Genomic DNA, 22686 nt, shown 5'->3' with positions numbered 1-22686 from the left:
ACTTTAATAAAATAAGTTCAGTATAAAACTATTCAAGGCTTGTGTGGATGGGATCAGATGGTTTGGGGGAAGGGGACCGAACTCACGGGGACGGGACGGTGACAAATTTTTTCAACGTGTGATTCTCTACTCATAGTGATATTGCCTTTGAAATGAAAATAACTGAAACAAAACGTTTGGACTGCCCATCCCTAGGAATTTAATGATTTGTTACATCACTATAGATAAAAGGTTTCACTCTACTGCATTTCAGGTTCACCTTTCGTTTGGAATCTTTATACATTGATAACATGAAAAGGGTCTCACTCTGGGCTGGATTCTCTTGGGTAGTAATAAATGATATATCTTACCAAGACTTTTTCCACAAGGGTCGCGCAGAATGGATTTCTTCCCTTTCCTCTCTCCCTCGTAGAGTTGAAAAGTCATTTGGTCACTACTTTTATTTCGGAAGGGTCTCTCTTCCTTTGGGTGTCTCTGGAGCTCAGGGATGTTTGTCAGTTCCATGTCACTTTTCTCATATTCAGTGACTGCATCCAGGGAGTCTCTTGCAGGATCTCTCTGCTTCTTCTCCGATTCCTGTTGATAATTCCTTGTGTCTCTACTCTCATTCCTCAGGGAAATATTCTCGCTGACATTTCCTGATTGTTTTGGGATATTTTCAATTTCTAGAAGACATTTTTCTTCATTCTCCTCCCTCTTTATCTCTTGCATTGTCTCAGTATCTGCTGGATAGAAACAAGAGACGGTAATCGTGTATTAATAATTATGGAACACTAGTAATGAAGAAACACGTTTTTCTGGACTCACACTACTACATGGGATTTCTGCAAATTAGCACATATGTCTTCACTTTTGCCCAGAACACCAGGTGGAACTTGCGCCCTGTGTACTACTTGGTAACTTTGATAAATCAGTCGGAAACCTCAACAAAAAAGATTGTTCGACACAGATATTGGCATTGATCAGAACTCTTCATCATAGAAGACATAGACATTGCCAGAGATATCACACCATCTGGTAAGTCAGTACAGCGGCATCAGCTTCCCAATTAGCAGGTCACTTTGCATCGAGTCTCTTGATGCCGAGCACTCAGCGACAACCACCCTCCGGTTTGCCTCAAACTCAAGGTGTGCATCCTCAGCAAGGTCACCCTCTTCGAGACAAGCCGTGACACCGATTGTACCGGCATGAAAGCCAGTGGTACTGATGCTTTTTTCTTGTGGATGCATCTACATTGCTTAACCCAGTATCCACTCCCTCGGTACTGGTCTGACCTAAGTACATGGCTACCAGGTCCTGCGGTACTGCTGCTGGTTTCTCCAGAGCAACATTGATCCACTCTTTTAGGAACACTGGTACCAAGATAAAACATCGCTCTTTCACGTTCTTCAAAGAGAACAGCAGCTTCACATCATACTTTTCTCTAGTCATCGGATCAGTATTGGACTCGACAACATCGATCTTCTCGACACATTTCTTCACTGACGCCTTCATGTCCCTCGAGCTTAGTCTGATTCAACTGAGGATTTCTCTAAGCCTACAACAAAGTCTCAACTCAACTGTCCACCAATGGCTAAATCTTCCACTGAAAGACTATAGTTCTTACACAGTTGGGGAAAAGAGCTATCACTAGAGTTAGAAGCTGAGTCTGCCTACAGTGCTGAATACTTGCAGCACTTAGATTATGATCAGTCTCCTCAAGACCTTCTCCACTGGGTTCTACAGGTCATTCGAGAGGGATACTTTTTTCATAAGATCTATGAAACACCCCTCACCATTATGGGAGCTTCCAGAGACTTTCCTCTATATACAACTACCAGTCATTAAGGCTAAAAAAAAGCCTATGCTTCATTGCCACCAGCAAGTTAAAGCTGCACTATGGACACATCTGGATACTACGGTACTTGTAACAGTACTCCATGTTACCAATCACACTATCAAACTTGCAATTTCTATATCTCCTGCTGTGAAGCATTTTGTTTGGATACTGCCACCTTTGGATGAATGCTTTCCTTCTCAAAATCTACAGGAATTTCCTCATATATCTCAATCCTTTCCCCTACCTAGAATATATCAGACTTGAGACTTATCCATGATCTATGGCGGAATCTAACAGAGGTATAAATTCTGTAAAGTTAGATTCCTCCACATGGTGCAGTTGTTCAGGATTTCAGCATGGGGCATAGAGCCTGTAAGATGGCTTTTTCCTGTTTTGTACCTCCATGAACTTGTGGGATCTAACAAGTGTAAACCCTGTAAGTTAGATTCCCGCCATATTGGAATTCGATTCCTCCATATGGTATTCAACAACCAACTTGAACTGCATCAAACAACTTGCGGCTACTTCAGGATTCCACCATGGGGCATAGAGCCTGTAAGGTGGCTCTTTCCTCTTGTTTCAATTCTACATGAACTGGCGGGATCAAACAGGGGTGTAGAGCCTGTAAGTTAGATTCCCGCCATATTAAAACCTTCCACTTGAAGCAGGATTAACCAGGAGTTTTCTTTCTTGCAACATGTCTTCCACTATTCCATCAATGTTTAGACAGTACTTATTAGAAGACGTCCATTTGCTTTGAGTCTTTCTCCTTACATCTGTTCCTTAATGAACAAGGCTTTACTTCACACCACTAGCTCTTGTGGAATACTCATTGTCAGTTCCCATTGTTTTCTCTGCTGCCAAAATGAACATTCACCATGTTTTCACTCCATCATCTTTTTGATGCCAAAAGCCCGCAGGTTTGGGAGTGGCTGTAGGGAAGGAGAAGGCCACTACATTACAAAAAAAAATTTTGAGAATGATTTTCTCTTCACTTAGTCATTGTCCCTCCAGACCAGCAAGAGAGTCCATTTTCAAGTCTACTGTTTTTCTTCTAACAAATAAATAAATAAATTAACATATATATATATATATAAAATAGTTTTCACCTCTGTAACGGAACCGGTGTTTTACTTCAGGTATTTCCTCATTCCAAAAGGGAAGGGGGGTTATGGCCAATGTTTAGACATCCAGAGCTTGAACAATTTTTCACAGAGTGGAAAATAACTTTCATATGTTCCCTCTGATAGCTTCATATTCCTTTTTAAAGTTGCAACAACTGGCTATGCTTCCTGGATCTGAAAAGAAGTTTCTTCTCATATCCCAGTACTTCTGAACTTCTGGAAATTACTCAGATTTCCGATGGCATGATTATCTCTATAGAGTCTTGCCTTGCATCCTCTTCTATAGTAGTCATCATGGAACTGGTCTCTGAGGATTCCCTGCCTGGACGATTTGATCATCAATGATCCATCCTCATAATGGATCCTTTCAGTGACCCAGTTCAAAATTTTCTTTCAGTACTAGTGATTTGAAATCTTTTTTCCCAAATACCAACTTCAACCTGCTTAACCTCTGTGATTTATCAAAGCTCTGCTACACACTTTCAGAGTGTTTCTCCTTCAGCATTGATTCAGCTTTGTGAGAAGACTTATCTTCTCCCATCAATCTTGGCCAAACATCTTATGGTATTCCTGGGTCACATCACCTCCATGATCCATGTTACTATGTTTACAAGACTTTGTCTCAAGACTCCTAAATAGACTCTTCCATATCAGTGGTCTCGAGGTGGCGTCCATTGTCTCAACACATTACACTCTGACAATCTCTGCAGTGGTGGATGAGCTCGTCCTGGTTTTCCAGGGAGTTCCAAAACACCTCCACATCAGAAGGTTCTGACCATGCATTCGTTTTCCTACACTTGTGGGATTTTATCTAGATGATCTTCGCACTCAGTTGCTAGTCTCCTGGAACCTGGTTTTCTATATAACTCTTATGGGACTCAGAGCGATCTACGATGTTCTCCAAACATTTCAGGACATGGTGACTGCCTATGTCCTTCTATTCCCTACGGACATTCAGGTTGCAATGTATTATATGACCAAGCAAGGAGACACAGGTTCTCTTTTTTTGTCAAGAGGCCCAGAAGACTTAGCTGGGCGATTTCTCACAATCTCATTTTGAAAGCAGTATGCATTAAAAGGATGCAGTATTCTCTTGCAGAGTTACAGATTAGTAAGGAGAGATCCTGATCATACTTGGAAGTTTCTGGAGCAAAGGAAGTACAGAAAAATGTCTCACATTAGTTTAATATTTTAGATGCAGATAAAGCAATTCTTACCTAGGGAGATCAGAGTCTCATAATTCTCCTTCATCACCTCCCTGTAAAGCTCCTTCTGCTCTTCATCTAAATACTCCCACTCCTCCTGGGAGAAAAAGACAGCGATGTCCTCAAACGTCACTCGCAACTGAAACACAAACCAGAAACACACTCAGTGCCTTCTGTATCACCATCATGCATTATTGTATAATGGGGGTACGTAAGTTGCTTAGTGTGCAACTGCAAGGGAAGGCGAACATGTGGATGGAGTGTGGATGTGTCTCCAAGTGACCTGTACGTCTTCTAGAATACTATCAGTTGAGCATCATGTACTTTACATCAACTTACACCAACCACCAGTTATCATGCCTCTATTTCAGTGTGCCACAGTGACTATGTACCATATCCTTTAACAAGTTAAGTTCACATCTTGATGCCAAATTATACAATTGCGCAGAAAGTCAAAATAATTAATTGGGCTTGTCAGTATGGTGGGCTGTGTTTCTCTGGGTACATGCCTGTCTTAATGTGGTGTGTCTGTGTTTCTCTGGGTGTAGTGTAAATTCTGCACTTCTCACAGGCATATATGGGAACTGAGTAGATATCACACCATTCACAGAAGAAAGTGTTAAGAAAGTGTAAAAGTGGACAAAGCCATAAGACCGGACGAGATCCATCCTAGGATATTGAGGGAGCTTAGAGAAGTTCTTGCAGGTCCTCTCACAGACTTGTTTAATAAATCCTTAAAGACAGGAGAGGTTATGAGGGACTGGAAAAGAGCGAATGTGGTCCTACTTCACAAAAGTGGTAATAGAGAAGAAGTCAGAAACTACAGGCCAGTAAGCCTCACTTCAGTGCTTGGAAAAATAATGGAAGATCCACTGAAGGAAATAATAGTGAACTACCTGGAATCAAATGGGTTACAAGAACTCAAACAACTTGGCTTCACCAAGGGGAAATCATGCCAAATGAATCTGATTGATTTCTTTGGCTGGGTAACCAGAGAATTGTAGAGAGAATATGCATTAGATGTACTCTACCTTGATTTCAGCAAAGTCTAAGACACGGTTCCTTATAGGAGGCTCATCAATAAACTTAGCGAGTTGAAGTTAGGATCCAAACTGGTGATCTGGATTAGGAACTGGTTGACAGACACTGGTGGTAAATGGAATTTGGTCGAAGGAAGAAAGATGAGTAGTGGCGTGACTCAGGGATCGTTACGGGGACCCTTTCTGTTCAATATATTTGAGAGTTCTAAAGGGTTAGAAGGAAAAGTATGTCTTTTTTGCAGATGACATGAAGATTTGCAACAGAGTGGACATGCTAGAGGGAACAGAAAACTTGAGAAGATATCTGCAAATGCTATAAGAATGATATAATGTTTGGCAATTAAGAATTAATGAGAAGAGGGGGAAGTGAAGTCATCGAAAAGTATGGCCGCTTAATTTTTGAGCTCCAGCGGGGCTCAACATCAACAATTTTATACAACTTCTCTACTGTGCAGTGTGAGCTTGTTTTTAGCGAATAACATCATTGAATGTATAGCGAGTAGGAAAAAGTTGGCGAAATTTCAATACCCGGGAGCTGTGAGTGTGAAAACGCGGTTGCAAGCTACTAACTCCCCGTCGGCTCCTAATAAGAAGGCGCAACAGCCTTGGCCTGTGCAGGCGGGATCTTTGCTGGACGGCGCTGGATCGGGGGAGCAGCGGCTAGAAGGGCACCTTGACAGATGGTTCCGGGAAATCAAAGAGGAAATGGTGGGGCTTCGATCGGATGTTAAGGCGGCCCTGGCTGAGATACGATCGGAGGTGAGCGACCTGGGCACTAGAGTTTCGGCAGCTGAAGGCCGACTGAACCACATGGAGTCCACTTTACAAGAGCACTCCACGGATATGGGTGCAGCGGTGTCCCAGCATGAAGATTTGCGGCGACAGGTTGAGGATTTGGAGAACCGATCGAGACACAATAATTTGCGTTTTAAAGGTATTCCTGACACTGATCGGTATAAAGATGCACGCACCGTGGTACAGGACTTTTGCACCCACCTGCTCTCGGAGGAGGATTGGGAGGACCGGAGTCCTATTGTCCTGCAGCGAGCCCATCAGAGTTTAGGTCCAGCTCGGGGACCAGGCAGCAGACATCATCGCTTGCTTTGGGGACTTTCATCTGAAAGAACGGATTCTTCAAGCAGTCCGGCGTCATCCCAATTTTATTTGGCAGGGAGTAGCGGTTGGGGTGTTCCAGGATTTGGCTAATGCGACCCTACAAACATGCCGTGCATTTAAAGAAGTTACTCAAATAATGCGTGCTGAAGGATACCGTTATCACTGGCTCTTTCCGTTTGGATTGTTACTTACGGTGAATGGGAAACATCACAGAGTGGATACCTTGGCGGATGCCTGGATTGCCCTGAAGGACCGGTGTGAACGGAGCTCTCCGGGGCTATTGATGAGTCCAGTGCCAGGGATTTGAGAGACTTGCTTGAGCCTCCTCAACCATCAACCTCAGGCAGTTGAACTGCCATATTTTCATTTGTTTTGATTTTTCTTGTTATTTCTGGCTACTGTGGACTGTTTTATTCACAGTTCAAATTTGGTACTTCAGAATGCTTGCATTGTTATATTTACTGTTGTGGTTTTTCATTGATTAGAGTGCTTAGTTTTGTGGTGCTTTTCACACACTCTTCATTTGGGTACTAGAGATCCCTTCAGTGGAAGTTTTATATTAATTAGTTTTTAGTACCTTGGATTGCTGGATTCTACACATTTTCTCTTCCTAGCTAATAGCCACATTATATTCATTACCTAAACAGCCGACCTTCTCATACTATGTTACTTCCCTGCTGCAAACCCGAATGTAACAGCTCAGGAATCTCCAATCTCTCATGTACTCTTTCCCCATATAACTCCAATATCCTATGAAACTCTTCTCTTCATACATTCTGTAATTCGCTGACTGTCCAGCCTTCTTTCGATGTGAACCGCCTAGAAGTCGTTTGACTATGGCGGTATAGAAAAATAAAGTTATTATTATATGTGGCTGCTTTATATTAATGTGGAAGAATATATGGTGAGCTGAGTGTGTTGATTAAGTGTTTGGGGGGGATGATTGGCTTGCATGATTGTAGAGAAAAAGAAGGCAACCTAAGTGAGCCTCTTCGATATGAAGCCTGGCCAATTCAAAATTAGGGGGATCGGCTACTTGGAGGGGGGGGGCTTTGCTTGAAGGAGGGAGCTGGCTAAGCAGAGTGGTGAGGCCAAGGATCATGAGATTCTTATAGGGTCCTGGAATGTTAATGGGCTAAATAGCCCCGGTAAGAGGAGCATGGTATTTAGAGACTTAATAAATGGGATATTTGTTTGCTATAAGAGACCCATTTGAGACCCTGAGATACTGGTCTTCTTCAAAGACCCCAATTTGATTTAATTTGGACACATCAGGGCGAGGGTGCCACTAAAAGGGCGGGAGGGCTGGCCATTATGGTGCGAAAGGGCTTAGGGCTCCAGGTGGAACAAGTATATAGGGATAAAGAAGGTCGCTGCTTGGCCCTGAAAGGAGTACTGCAGGGTCGCCCGTTGACCATTATCAACATCTATGGACCGTGCTCTGCCCAGGCTGCTTTCTTTAGGGGTCTTCAATCAGAACTGGGTCTCTTTGTGCATTGAGCAGTCTATCTTGGCGGGGATTTTAATGTCCCTCCGGATCCCGTTTTAGATCACTCGGGTGGAGGGCGTAGATCACTACAAAGTCCTGCTAAGGCGTTTGGCAAACTGATGCTTTCATTAGGCTTAGTGGACTGTTGGCGCTTGCTTCATGGCTCCCAAAAATCGTTTACCTTCTATTCTCATGCCCAAAATACATATACTAGATTAGATGGGTTGTGGATTAATCGGAACCAGATGGGAGGGCTCACCCGGGCAGAAATAGAGACGATGCATATTTCAGACCATGCTCCTGTTTGGGTGGCTTGCACTGGTATATTAGACCAGGGAGGACGCAACTATTGGAGGCTTAATGAGTCTCTTTTGAGCTCTCCACCAGTGGTTGCCGCTGTGGAACGCACTATGACTGATTATTTAGCTCTGAATGATACTGGGGAGGTTTCCGATGCTGTCTTGTGGGATGCCCTAAAAGCGGTGGTTCGTGGGGAACTTATTAAATGGGGGGCTAGATTTAAGCGTCAAAGAACCCAGAAGTTTTTCCAGTTACGTGAACGGTTGTCCCAGTTGGAACAGATTCATCAAGAGACTCGAGATGCACAGGCCTTGACCCAATTGAAGAGGGTGAGAGATGAACTCTACCAACTTCAAGTGGAAGATACTGTGACAGGGAAGCTCCTGTCACTGGTTTAAACTTGGTTTTCAACCCTGCCATGCAAAGAGCTGTTCCTATTCCTAAGCCCAGGAAGCTGCCCATTAACTCTGTTCCTATTGTAAAGAGCCAACAGGCAGGGCAAGGCAAAGAGAGAAGGACAGAAACCATAATACCTGATTTAGGGCACTATAATCCCTTTTATAATTCCTTGGGCAGTTCTCCAGTAAAGCCTCTGGTAAAGAAAACTGGCCCAGGAAGGATTAAGGAAAGGGGTGGAGCTGACAGGCAAGACGAACCCAGAGGGGGAGTGAGCACGAGCCTGCAGCATAAAATCAACACAGCTGGGAACACTCGGGGGGGGGGGGGGGGAATTCAGGAACTGAGGGAGAGAGACGAGCGGTGCAGAGAAGGAAGGAAACGGCTAGGAGCTTTTTCTCACAGCCCAGGGCTAGAGAACATGCTGTCACACAGCTCTCGATTTGACAAACCCCTGGCTCCCAGGCAGAGGCTCAGGGGAAGAGAAAGGCTTCCAGAGCAGGGCTGGCCGGTAGCTGCCTCTGAGGGGAATTCCTATCCAGCCTCAGAGAGCGGGGAGTCCCTAATGGAAATAGAGGGAGAGGTCTCTGAAGGAAGCAAATGGATTGCAGTTTGGCAGCCTGAGACCTCCTATCTAACTACAGTTAGTGAGGTAATGAATGGGGGAGGGGAATGAAAGGTAACGTCTCTCAGTGCAGCGTTCTTCATCCCTTAGGCAGGACTGTAAGGAAGTGTGAATGTAAGCTGAGCAGAAAGAGTGAAGGAGGTGAGAACACTAATTAATCTCTGGGGAAAAGCCTGAACGGGAATTCAGTAACGTGACTTTACATAGCCCTGAATAGGGAAACTTTTGGGTGGGGACTTTAAACCAGTAAGCCAAAGGGTGGACGGTTTCCCAGCCCCTACCCCATGAGCACAAGGGTAGTGGGGGCATTATACTTCAGGTGGGTCAGGCAGGAAAAGCTTCCTGAAGTATCCTCAGGCACAACTGCTGAAGCCTGAAAGAAAGCGTTTTTGTATCTTTTTGGTTTATTTGCCTGCTGGGCAGTTTGGACTCTCTCTAAAGGAGAGGCATTGCTTATGTGCTATTTGTTTCAAGTATTCTCAGCCAAGGGGGGCTGTTTAAAGACCCAGTGCCTTGAACTGGGTAATAAAAGGACAAACTGTGAACTCTCCAAAGTTAGCAGTGTGTGTTTTCTACTGGGATTATCCAGCAGGGTCCTCCGGGGAGCGCTCAGACATGCGCCTGGGGCGGGAGCCGGGTTGCCAGCGCTAGGCTTATCCCTGGCCCCGCCACAATACAGACAGGATCTGTGAACGTTTCCGAATTAATATCTATGAACATAATAATAAGGTAAGTGCTCAACTTGCTAGATATATACGGATTAAACAGACTCGAACTACAATAGTTCGTATAAGATGAGTCCCAAATGGGGAGTTACGGGTTACGGACTCAGAGATCAGCCAGGAGTTTTTGAAATTTTATTCTCAATTATATGGTCCTCCTGGTCCTGTGGATCAGGAGGCTCAGGCTAAATTCCTTGACTCGATTCCGCTACCGAGCCTCTCAGTTTCGGATCAGGCATATTTACAGGAACCCGTTAAATTGGCTGAAGTTCAGGGCGGGATCAGGGCGTTGAAGAACGGCAAATTCCCGGATTAGATGGCTACACCAGTTGTTTTTATAAACAATCTTCAGCGCATTTGGGGCCCCTCCTGGTCCGGGTGGCAAATGGGATCCCACAAGGAGGCAGCCTCCCAAAAACGATGGGAGAAGCCGGTGTGACTATACTTTTGAAACCTGGGCGGGACCCCTTGTCTTGTGGGTCCTATCATCCTATTTCCTTGTTGAACTTGGATGCTAAAATACTGGCTAAGGTACTTGCCTTGCGCCTGGGAAAGGTATTGCCGTCTTTGATTCACCAAGATCAAGCGGGGTTCATACAGCGTAGACAAGTGAGTGATAACATTAGACAAACCCTTAATTTGTTGTGGGGGGCTGGCATCCATCCGGATAAAACGGTTCTGATGTTGGTAGATGCTGACAAGGCCTTTGATCGGGTCCTCTGGGGATTTCTTTGGGATGTGTTGGGTCGTATGGGTTTGGCCATAATTTTAGTGCATGGATTCGTGCTCTTTATAATGGACCATGGGCTTGCCTGCGTATTAATCAATCTTATACAGATTTTTTTTCTATTAATGGAGGGACCGACAGGGATGTCCACTTTCGCCTCTCTTATTTGCTCTGTCTATAGAGCCCTTAGCATTGAGTATTCGGAACCACCCTGACTTGACTGGGTTTTTGCGGAATGGGGTTGAACATCGGATGGCGCTTTTTGCAGATGATATCTTACTATATGTGGGACAACCTAAAGTCACAATTACACATCTTTTGCAGCTTTTTGAAACATCTGGGAGAATTTCTGGGTTCACAATAAATCTGGATAAGACGGAAATCTTGAATTTGACCCTCACTCCGTTAGAGGTGGAGGGGCTAAAGGGTTGTTTCCCTTTTCGGTGGGTTACTCATGGGATTAAATATCTGGACATTTACATTCCCAAGGATTTTACTCGGCTCTATGAGAAGAATTATCTGCCCATTTACCGCCGCATAAGAGCAGACTTACAACGTTGGAACGGACTTTGGCTGTCCTGGTGGGGAAGGATAGCTCTTGTAAAAATGAATGTACTTCCACGGTTGCTGTTTCTCTTTCAAACGCTCCCTGTGCCAGTGCCTTCCCGGGAGTTAAGGGGGCTAGAGAAGGAGCTGCGTAGTTTTATTTGGCAACGCAGGTCTCCTAGGTTATCTCAATCCTTGATGTGGGCTGCTAGAGAAGTAGGGGGTAGGGGGCTTCCGAATCTAAAAAGGTATTATCAATCAGCTCAGTTGAAATTGGTGCTTGATTGGGAATTAGGAGAACACAAAAGTGGGGTACAGCTAGAACAGGAATTTGGGGAGCGGGTGTTGTTGAAGCACAGGCTTTGGGTCTCTGGATCACAGCGTCATTGGATCCAAAGTATCTCTAACCCCTTTGTGCAACATCTGGCTAAGGTGTGTAACCAAGCACGTGCTACTTTGGGCACTGGAGCTTTGGTGTCCTCGCTGGCTACTATACAATTTGAACCCCAATTTCAGGTAGGGAGGGATAAAGCACAATTACTTACCGTAACAGGTGTTATCCAGGGACAGCAGGCATATATTCTCACATGTGGGTGACGTCATCTACGGAGCCCCGATGCGGAAGCATTTTCAAGTAAACTTGATTGAAGATTTAAGTTTGCTCTGCTGCTCCACGCATGCGTGCCTTCCTGCTCCACTAGGGGGCGCATCCCCTCGTGGTCTCCAGTTCACTTAACTAGCAAAGAAGCCAACCTCGGGGAGGTGGGCGGGTTGTGAGAATATATGCCTGCTGTCCCTGGATAACACCTGTTACGGTAAGTAACTGTGCTTTATTCCAGGACAAGCAGGCATGATATTCTCACATGTGGGTGACCTCCAAGCTAACTGAAAAGGGATGGAGGGAAGTTGGCAATTTAAGCAAATAGATTTCGCAATACCGATTGGCCGAACCGGCCATCGCTTCTGGACAGTGAGTCCAGACAGTAGTGGGAGGTGAAGGTATGAACCGAAGACCACGTGGCAGCCTTGCAGATTTCCTCAATAGGTGTGGACCTGAGGAACGCTACGGAGGCTGCCATCGCTCGGACCTTGTGTCCCGTTACTCGACCATGCAGCGCGAGACCAGCCTGAGCGTAGCAAAAGGTGATGCAATCGGCCAACCAGTTGGACAAGGTGCGCTTGGAAACTGGGTGGCCTAACCGGTTTGGGTCGAAGGACAAAAATAGTTGTGGGACTTTCCGGTGTGGTTGAGTGCGTTGGAGGTAAAAGGCCAACGCTCTCTTACAGTCAAGAGTGTGAAGTGCCACCTCTCCGGGGTGAGAGTGGGGCTTGGGAAAAAACACGGGCAAGACGATGGACTGATTGAGGTGAAAATCAGACACTACTTTAGGCAGGAACTTTGGATGTGTGCGGAGTACCACCTTGTCATGGTGGAATACAGTGAAGGGTGGGTCCGCTACCAGAGCCTGTAGCTCACTAACTCGCCGGGCGGAAGTGAGTGCAAGCAGGAAAATCACCTTCCACGTGAGGAATTTAGGATGGCATTTGTCTAGGGGCTCAAATGGAGGTTTCATTAGTTGAGCCAGAACCACGTTAAGGTCCCAAACCACCGGAGGGGGTTTGAGGGGAGGGTGGACATTCAGAAGACCCTTCATGAAGCGAGAGACTAAGGGGTGGAGCGAGAGGACTTTTCCTTCCAGGGGCTGATGAAAGGCCGCAATCGCACTGAGATGTACTCGAATGGAGTTGGTCTTTAGGCCGGAGTGAGATAATTGAAGTAAATAGTCAAGGACCAGAGGGACGGGGACCGATACCGGGTCCTGGCTGTGAGAGGAGCACCAGGCTGAGAATCTGGTCCACTTTTGAGAATAGCAGGTTCTCGTCGAGGTCTTTCTAGAGGCCTCCAATATCTCCTTGACGGATTGAGACACGGGGAGAGAAGTCAGGGGGAAAGAAACCAAGCATTCAGATGAAGAGATTGAAGATTGGGATGTAACAGCGAACCCTGACTCTGTGATAGTAGAGAGGGAAACCGAGGCAGAGGCAGTGGATCTCTGACACTGAGTTGAAGTAGAAGGGAAAACCAAGGCTGGCGTGGCCAGCGAGGAGCAATCAGGATCAGGGTGGCTTTCACCGTTTTCAGGTGGACCAGCGTCCGCAGGATCAGAGGAAACGGCGGAAACGCGTACAGAAACCTTCCCTCCCAGTCGAGGAGGAAGGTGTCGGCCTCTAGTCGGTCCGGGGAGTGTATCCGGGAGCAGAAGAGGGGCAGTTTGTGGTTGTGGGGGGATGCGAACAGATCTACTTGAGGCGTCCCCCACTTTTCGAACACCTGTCGTAGGGTGAGAGAGTGCAGTGACCACTCGTGTGGCTGGAGGAGGCGGCTGAGTCTGTCCGCCAGACAGTTTTGTTCTCCTTGTATGTACACTGCTCGAAGGAAGGTGTTGTTGGAGATTGCCCATTTCCAGATGGCTTCTCGACAGAGGGACCAAGACCCTGTTCCCCCTTGTTTGTTTACGTAGTACATTGCTACCTGGTTGTCGGTTCGGATGAGGACCACCCGGTCGTGAAGCAGATGTTGGAAAGCTACAGCTGCGAGATAGATGGCCCGGAGCTCTAGCACGTTGATGTGACAGCGGCGGTCTTCTGCTGACCACATCCCCTGAGTGCGGAGGTCGTCCAGGTGGGCTCCCCAAGCGTACTCCGACGAGTCCGAGGTGAGTACCTTGCTGTGAGGAGGGGCGAGGATGAGCAAACCTTTGGAAAGATTTGAAGAGTCGGCCCACCAGCGGAGCGATCGTTGCAAAGAAGGAGTCACTGTCACGGGACGATCGATCGGGTCCCGGTCTTGACGCCATTGAGAGGCCAGGGTCCATTGAGGGATTCTCAGATGGAGACGGGCGAAGGGTGTGACATGGACGGTGGAGGCCATGTGGCCCAGGAGAGTCATCATCTGTCGAGCTGATACCGAGGTCATCAGTGAGATCCTTCGGCTCAGATTTACTAACGCCTCTAGACGCGGAGGGGGGAGGAAGGAACGGAGGCGAACCGTGTCCAGCGTGGCCCCAATGAATTGCAGGGACTGCGAGGGGCGTAGTTGGGATTTTGGGAAGTTTATCTCGAACCCCAGACTCTGTAGGTAGATAATAGTCTGTTGGGTCGCTGAGATAACCCCTTCCCTGGACGGGGCTTTGATCAGCCAGTCGTCCAGGTAGGGGAAAACCTGAAGACTTTGGGAGCGTAAGGTAGCTGCGACCACCACGAGGCACTTGGTGAAGACCCGAGGTGACGATGCTAGGCCGAAGGGTAGGACTCGGTATTGCAGGTGCAGGTCTCCCACCTGAAAACGCAAGAACTTGCGGTGAGCGGGGTGCAATGGAACATGTGTGTACGCCTCTTTCAGATCGAGGGAGCAGAGCCAGTCGCCCTCGTCGATCAGGGGGTAGAGGGTTGGCAGGGAAAGCATCCTAAATTTTTCCCGTACCAGAAATTTGTTGAGGCGTCTCAAGTCTAGTATTGGGCGAAGGTCTCCCGTTTTTTTCGGTACCAGGAAGTAACGGGAGTAGAAGCCCTTCCCCCGTTGGCCGGGGGAACCTCCTCCACTGCTCTCAGGTGAAGCAGATCTCGAGCTTCGGAGAGGAGGGGTAGCTGTGTCCGGTTGGGAGGGCACTTCCTTGGGGACTCCCTCGGTGAAAGTCTGAAACCTCGGATCGGAGCCCCGGTCCGAGGGGGAGTTCGAAGGATGCGCGGGTTGGAGAGTGATAGTTCTGTCACCCTCAGCGGTCCCGTACGAGGTGTAGGTGAACGGCCTCGTGGAGTGGGGGAACCTCGGGCCTTCTTGGAGGTACGGCGGTTCGAGGTTTCTGTCGTTTTAGCACGACGTTTAGCCCCGCGGCGGTCTGTGGAGGGAGAGCGCCTCGGGTGTTTCGGCGATGAGTCTGAGGAGGATGGGATGCGGCGAAGCTTGCGCGCTTTTCCTCGAGGTGGCTCGACGCGAGGCTCAGGCTGGTCTGGCACATGCGGGGTCGAAGTCGAGGCCGGTTGTAGATGGGCCATTGCAGCGGACAGCTCCGATGAGATCATCGCTCGGAGTAGGTCCTGGAAAACGGGCACGGACAGCATCGAGGGCATGTCCACTGCCTCGGTGCACTCCACCGGGGGCTACCTCGTATCAGAGTATTCCCGTGTGGTGGAGGCACGGCCCGAAGGCTTGGAGGACTTCGCCAGGGCTGTGAGCATGGGACTTCCGCAATGCGTCGCCGGTGTCCCCGAGGCTGGCTTCTTCGTTGTTGTGGAACCTGAAGATGGAAGAGGGGACTTACCCGGAGCCGAGGCTTTCTGTTGTCCCGAGGACTTCGGATTCGAGTCTCAAGGCAATGCCGAGGTATTTGGGGCCGAGGTCAAGGCCGGGGCTGAGGCCGACCTCGAGGCCGAGGTAGAGGGTTGGTCGGCGGCGAAGAGATCCGCCATGCGGGCTTTTCTTCGGCGGAGGGCCCGGTTCTGGAAAGTAGCACACTGGGGGCAGGAGTCGGTTGGATGAGCGGCCCCCAGGCAGAGGATGCACCGGCGATGCGGGCCTGTGATGGAAAGAAGCCGCTCGCACCGGGTGCACTTTTTAAAGCCGGTCAAAGGCCGGGACATAGAATCGAAAGTGGCCGCGGCTCGGGTAGCCACGCGGCCACGGGGACCCGGAAGCCTCCGGGTCAGTCAAAAACGAAGCAGGAACAAGTTTAAAAAGAAAAAATTTGCGCACAGCGACTTAATTGAGAAAAAATAAGAAAATCGCGGTGCTAGAAGGCAGTTGGGGCAGAGCCTGAAAAAACACGACTTCTAGGCTCAGCGGAAAATTTTGAACTGGAGACCACGAGGGGATGCGCCCCCTAGTGGAGCAGGAAGGCACGCATGCGTGGAGCAGCAGAGCAAACTTAAATCTTCAATCAAGTTTGCTTGAAAATGCTTCCGCATCGGGACTCCGTAGATGACGTCACCCACATGTGAGAATATCATGCCTGCTTGTCCTGGGATAATAGGGTTTTTCACCGGTGGTCACAACGGGGACTGAGGGTCTTTCGAGATTTGTTGGGGACCTCTGGGATCCTATCCTTTGCCATGCTCCAGAAGAAATTTGACTTGCCCGATGAGGACTATTTGGCCTAGCGCAGGAACACTTTGAGAATCTCTGGCTGCTTCTACGGCAAGTTCCTAGGCCACTTTCAGTGCTGTACCAGTATAGGAGGGGTCATTCTCCTATTCTTTTTTCCTTTCAAAAGCATTGGGAGAGGGATTTGCAGTCATCCTTAACCACTAAGAATTGGGAAGTTATATGTGGGGAGGTTTCTCGGGCTTCCACATGTGCATTGGTTCAGGAGAATGCTTACAAGGTTCTAACACGCTGGTACTATGCCCCAGAATGTTCCCTGGAGTGTCAGATCAATGTTGGCGATGTGGTGTGCATGTGGGGTCATTTTTACATATTTGGTGGGAGTGTGTGCTCATAGGCCCCTTTTGGACGGATGTGGTTCGTGCCCTGTCCACATTAATAGGAGATCCGGTTACGGTGACTCCTCAGACCTGCTTGCTGGTCCTCCATAATAATAGGGAACATCTTTGGCAGACTAAGCTAATTCGTTGGGGCCTTGCGGCAGCTAAATGTCTCATAGCTAATCATTGGAAAAATAAAGTTGCTCCCACACACATTGACTGGACCACTCGATTCTTGTCTATTGGGAGGATGGAGACAGCAGTGGCTAAATGTCGCCATAAATTTCAGACCCGAACTTTGATCTGGACCAAAATAGGAGATCTGTTGGCCACTCTGTAAGGGTATCTCTGATTGTGATGCCTTGATAGTCTGTGGGATGATAGGGGGTTGGTTGGGGGGATTCTCATGGGACTATGGAGATGGGGATTCAGTGCAGGGGGGAGTTTGGGGGTTGGGGGGGATCATGGGGTGAAAATTGTATGGTAATTGTTCATTCATCTTTTGTGAATTTGTAGGTGTTGTTTCTTTTGCATTTGATGAGACTGTTGTTTGATGTCCAGTATGTACTGTATATTTTATAAAATTTTGAATAAAAAAATTTAAATTAAAAAAAAAAAAAGAATTAATGCGAAGAAGTGTAGAGTGATGCACTTGGGATGAAAAAATTCAAAGGAGCTGTATATGCTAGGAGGTGAGAAGCTGATTCCCATGGACCGGGAAAGAGACCTTGGGGTGATAGTAGTATCTGAGAACCTCAAAGCTGCAAAACAATGTGACAGAAGGATGCTGGGCTATATAGAGAGAGGAATCACCAGCAGAAAAATTGAGGTGTTAACCCTTTCAGGACCATAAGGATCGTAGGCCAATTTTTGTGGTTTTGACGACATTTTTATGGTAAAAAGGGCTTGCAGATGCCAAAAAATTGATTTTTTTTGTGAAATATCATTATTTTTATTTTAAAAAATCACACTTCTGGCTTATGGACAGTGTGGCAAGTGAATCTTCTCGTCAATCTAGCAACGACGCTAATGAATGAATGTCGGAACCAGTTTGTTTACATAAAGGCAGTATCATATGGAATCCGTACATATCAAATTTAGAACTGTAGACTATCCCAATCAAAATTTATAGGATTTTAAAGTTATGGGACAAATATGTCCCTTGGTCCTGAAAGGGTTAATGCCCTTTTATAAATTATTGATGAGGCTCCAATTGAAATATTGTGTTCAGTTTCGGAGGCCATATCTTGCTAAAGATTTAAGAGGATTTGAAGCGATCCAGAAGAAGGCGATGAAAACGATGTCGGGACTATGCCAGGAGTCATATGAAGAAGCTTGAATAATTGAATATGTGTATCCTAGAAGAAAGAAGGGATAAAGGAGAAATGATACAGATGTTAAAATTAATCTACAAACAAATCTATTCCAGAGACCAAGAAGCAGTAAAACTAGAGAACATAGGTTGAGGGGTGGTAGACTTAGAAGTGATATCAGGAAAAATATTGTCACCGAGAGGGTGATGGATGCTGCTGCAGTCCTCCTCGTGGAGACTGTGGAAACAAAAACACTGACGGAGTTCAGAAATGTGTAGGATAGACACAAAGGATCCCTAAATAGAAATAGGATAGTATTGAAATATAAATTGACAGATCAACAGCTGTAACACTTGCACACGAGTGGTGCTTAAATTACTACTACTATCAGGGCAGGATTAACCAATAGGCCAAGTAGGCATGTGCCTAGGGCCCGAAATGGTCAGGGGGGCCCGAAGAAGGAGGGCATCAGCATTGTTTTTTCCAAACAGCGATGGGCCCCTCCAGCATCGAAAGGCAATGCAGGCCCCCCCATCGATGGAACGTAAGACAAGCAAGCAACGCTTGTAAGAAAGGCAATGGGAACTGTAATTGTGCAAGTGGTGCTGCTTGCCCAAAGCTTCCCTCTGATGTAGCTTTCTCTTCCGCCTGGGCGCATGGTGGGGTGGGGCGGGGCGGGGCAGGGGGCCCAGTGTACTTATGTGCCTAGGGGCCCTCGACAAATTAATCCTGCCCTGACTACTATTAATCACTTTTATAGTTCTGAAAGGCGCATGCATCGCTGTCCATTTTGACATTTCTAGACAATACCTACTCAGAAGAGCTCACAATCTAACTTGGGCAGACAGACATGACATATAGGATTGGAGATACGAAACCCAAGGAAGTGAAGCCGATGCTGGACAGACCTCTCGGTCTTTGTCTTCTATATGGCAAGACAGATCGGGATGGACTAGTTAGTTTTGCCGGCAACTCTGGAAGCTGGGCAGCAGAGCCAGAGTTAGATTTGTGTATGATCTGAGCCTTGAAAATGGCAAGGATGGATCAGGAGCAAGCATGCCATAAGGAGGGTGGACATCTTATAGTGGTACAGTTTGTCAAGTAAAATGTAGTAAGATACTGGATTGTTGGTTCAACATTGCCTTGAGAATGAACGTGAATGGATAGACCACAAAGGTGTTTTATCTGCAAAAAACCCTCCCCCAATAATCCTCCTACTTAGGGTTACCATTTGGCTCCAGAAAAAGGAGGACAGATTTAATGTTGGTAACAAAAATCTCATGCACGAATACAGGATGTCCGGAGCGGTACTTGTTGAGATTTCCCAGGAAAGAGACTTGGGAGTTCTGATCAACAAGTCGATGAAGCTGTCCATGCAATGTGCACCAGCGGTGGCGAAAAGGGCGAACAGAATGCTAGGAATGATAAAGAAGGGGATCACGAACAGATCAGAGAAGGTTATCATGCCACTGTACTGGGCAATGGTGCACCCTCACCTGGAGTACTGCGTCCGTACATGAAAAAGGACACGGTACTACTCAAAAGGGTCCAGAGAAGAGTGACTAAGATGGTTAAGGGGCTGAAAAAGTTGCCGTACAGCAAAAAAATTAGATAAACTCGGCCTCTTCTCCCTCAAACAGAGGAGATTGAGAGGGGACATGATCAAAACACTCAAAGTACTGAAGGGACTAGACTTGGTGGAAAAGGACAGGTTGTTCACCCTCTCCAAGGTAGGGAGAACGAGAGGGCACTCTCTAAAATTGAAAAGTGATAGATTCCGTACAACCATAAGGAAGTTCTTCTTCACCCAGAGAGTGGTAGAAAACTGGAACGCTCTTCCGGAGTCTGTCATAGGGGAAAACACCCTCCAGGGATTCAAGGCGAAGTTAGACAAGTTCCTGCTGAACTGAAACTTACGCAGGTAGGGCTAGCCTCAGGGCACTGGTCTTTAACCAGAGGTCTGCCACATGAGTGGACTGCTGGGCACGATGGACCACTGGTCTGACCCAGCAGCGGCAATTCTTATGTTTCACTAAAAGCAATGGAAGTAAAGTCCGAATATCTCAATCCATCCTTTTTCTGGAGCCATGATGTGGTAACCCTATGGTCCTAATACTTCATCTTCATATTGCCCCCCCTTCCCACTCCAGATGAGAGTAGGATGAGCCCTACAGCCAAGGAAAGCAACTCTGCTTGAGGGGGGGAGGGGGGACTCTGCAGCAGTGTCTCAGAGAGAGAATGACATGTGGTGGTGGGGGAGGGGCATCTCCTACCTGGGCAGAGGCTCCTACAGGCATTTTCTTCTCAGCTTTTGTAGCAGGATTATCAAAACGAGGCTCTTTCTCTGGAGATTTTGTCTCTTGGGACGGGGAGAGGAACAGAAGCTGGAAATTTGAACCTGAGGTAACTAACGGCTGCACCTCAGAAGATGGACGACGACTCCGTTTCCTGGTGAGTAGATACCGATGACATCATAAAGGGGGTGGAGTTTGACTTGAAAGCCACTGACTACATTTCTTAGCATGGAGCCTGCAGCTGCAGAGTCCCCGCCTCCTCCTTGAAGGGGCGGAACTTATTCAACTCCACAACGCCAAAGCTCTTCTTCAGGAGGCCGTGAGGGGAGGGAGGAGCCAGACCTGGAGATGGGCAACGGGGGAAGGACAGAGCTCAAACTCCTCCTCTCCCCACCATTCTGACCAATCAGCACTAGCAGGGATGGACCCAAGAAGAAAGGACTGCGAAGCTCCGCCTCCCCTTTGTGACGTCATGGGAATGAGGAGCCAGGGCTGAGGAGGTGCTGTGGAGATGAGCAAACTCCTCTCCCCACCATTCTGACCAAACAGCACTAGAAGGAATGGAACCAAGATAAGACTGCGTCTGAGCCTTCTCTGAAGCTCCGCCTTCCCTTTGTGACGTCATGGGGCGGTGTTCCTTTCATTTGCTGAGAAACCAGAGATCTCCAGCTCCAAAGCTCCTCTATCCCTTGAGACGTCTCTAACATCCCGCCTACTTGGTGCAAGCTCTGCTGCAGTTCCCAGGCTGGGGCTGGAGCCTGAGAGATCCAAGTCCCCCCAGGGAGAGTTCCTACCCACCCCAATCTCTCCCTCTGCTGAGCCTCAGCCCTGGGAAATCTCCTGACCTAAATGTGACCCTACTCTGGGCCCATGTGTTATGTGACAGTGAATTATACACACTTAAAAACTGAAATCAAAGATCGAGAGGCTCTTTTCTACTTCACTTCTTCAAAAGATACCACTAAAGCTGGGAAGGAAAAAGTTAATGATTTAGGATCAAAAGTCGACTTAAAGGGCAATCACTTCATTAGCACACAAAACAACTTCCTTCAAATTCTGAACAAACTTGTGCAAGTCAAACCAAAGTAAAAATGGCAAAACTTATTATGGACCCCTTGTTGGTAGAGCGGTATAACTGCCTCTAGATTTAAGCTGGTGCCAGTGTCAGGGTACCTAGCAGGGTTCCCAAGTAACTCCACACAACCAAGGGATTCGACAAGAAAATGAACTGCAAGATTTATTAAATAGTAATGAAGAAGAGTGGGTAAGCTCTTCAAATAGGTACCAACTGGTACAATCAGATAATGCATGATGTTAACATGCTAGAGGGTAAATTACAGAGGCAAAAAGATGTTAAAGGCTACCTCTCCAGATTGGTAACAGTTCAAGGTCTAATCCAGTGGTTCCCAACCCTGTCCTGGAGGAACACCAGGCCAATTGGGTTTTCAGGCTAGCCCTAATGAATATGCATGAAGCAAATTTGCATGCCTATCACTTCCATCATATGCAAATCTCTCTCATGCATATTCATTAGGGCTAGCCTGAAAACCCGATTGGCCTGGTGTTCCTCCAGGACAGGGTTGGGAATCACTGGTAATCTACAATCAGTTTGACACATTTACCACAACTTCATATACTCAAGGATGTGGAATGTCCTTTGCACAAATGAGGCCTAATGCAGTACATTGGTGTGCACACAATGTTACCAGTCTAAGAAAGTCTCTAGAAACAGCGTTGGGTACCATGATCCTCAGCATCCTTGGCCTCACCGGTCCTGGAGTCAGCTCGTCGGCTCTGGAACTCTACTATGCTTGCTGAAAACAAACCAATAAAGGAAAATCCTTATCTAAAAAAAAAGAAAAAAAGGATCTGACAGAAGAGAGAGGCTAACTAGATACAACAACAAAAAAAATTGGAACAGGGGTTTCCTATCTATCCCTCCCCATCAGCAATGTTCACATTCTGACAGACTCTCCACCAGTCCTAGGCTCACTATAAACACTGGCTGACTACCACTAACCCCAAAGTCAGGCTCTGAGAAAGGTCTCAGCAGGCAGGCTTAAATGCAGTTTTCTGAAGCAGGGTTGAATGCAGTTTCCAGGGGCAGACTCCGCCAGCTAAAGTTCAACAGGGAGAGGGGTGAGGCTGTTTGGGGCTCACTTGTGCCTTCTTTTCTCCTTCTTCTGGGTCCTTTACGTGGCTCTTCTCTCTGTTCTCATCATCTCGCTCTGTCTCTCCTGTAGTGTGGGTTTCTACGACCAGATCCTTCCTCTCTTGTGCTTTCCCTCTTTAAGCATTTCTCTGTCTTCTCCTCCAGCCCCTCTTCCAACTAGACTCTCCCACTTCTGGTGTCTTCTTAGGGCTCACCTCTAACAGGCTCCCTGCAGCTGGTGGGTCTCTCAGCAGTTCCCTTCCTCTGGTAGCCTGCAGCTGTGCTCTGATCCAAGCTTGTCCGAGATTCCTCTTCTATTTTGTCAGTCTGCTTCCTC

At 47.2% G+C, this 22686-nt stretch overlaps 1 protein-coding gene and 1 pseudogene across 1 annotated transcript in view; one reads left to right on the top strand and one right to left on the bottom strand.

Moving 5' to 3' along the window:
* Window positions 1-20495, bottom strand: part of LOC117354673 (zinc finger protein 850-like) — a 42367-nt gene extending 21872 nt beyond the window's left edge. The window contains exons 1-3 of the mRNA XM_033932525.1: window positions 20177-20495; window positions 4161-4287; window positions 351-725 (exon numbers count right to left, since the gene is read on the bottom strand). Coding sequence (XP_033788416.1) covers window positions 351-725; window positions 4161-4287; window positions 20177-20200 — 526 coding nt within the window. The 5' untranslated portion in view covers window positions 20201-20495. The remainder of the gene's footprint in view (window positions 1-350; window positions 726-4160; window positions 4288-20176) is intronic.
* LOC117354670 overlaps window positions 1-22686 on the top strand; it is a 273540-nt pseudogene that overhangs the window by 186670 nt on the left and 64184 nt on the right.

Source organism: Geotrypetes seraphini, chromosome 2, assembly GCF_902459505.1.
Source record: "Geotrypetes seraphini chromosome 2, aGeoSer1.1, whole genome shotgun sequence".
NCBI lineage: Eukaryota > Metazoa > Chordata > Amphibia > Gymnophiona > Dermophiidae > Geotrypetes > Geotrypetes seraphini.
Note: the sequence above shows the minus strand (reverse complement) of the source record. Positions and strands in the feature narration are given on the sequence as shown.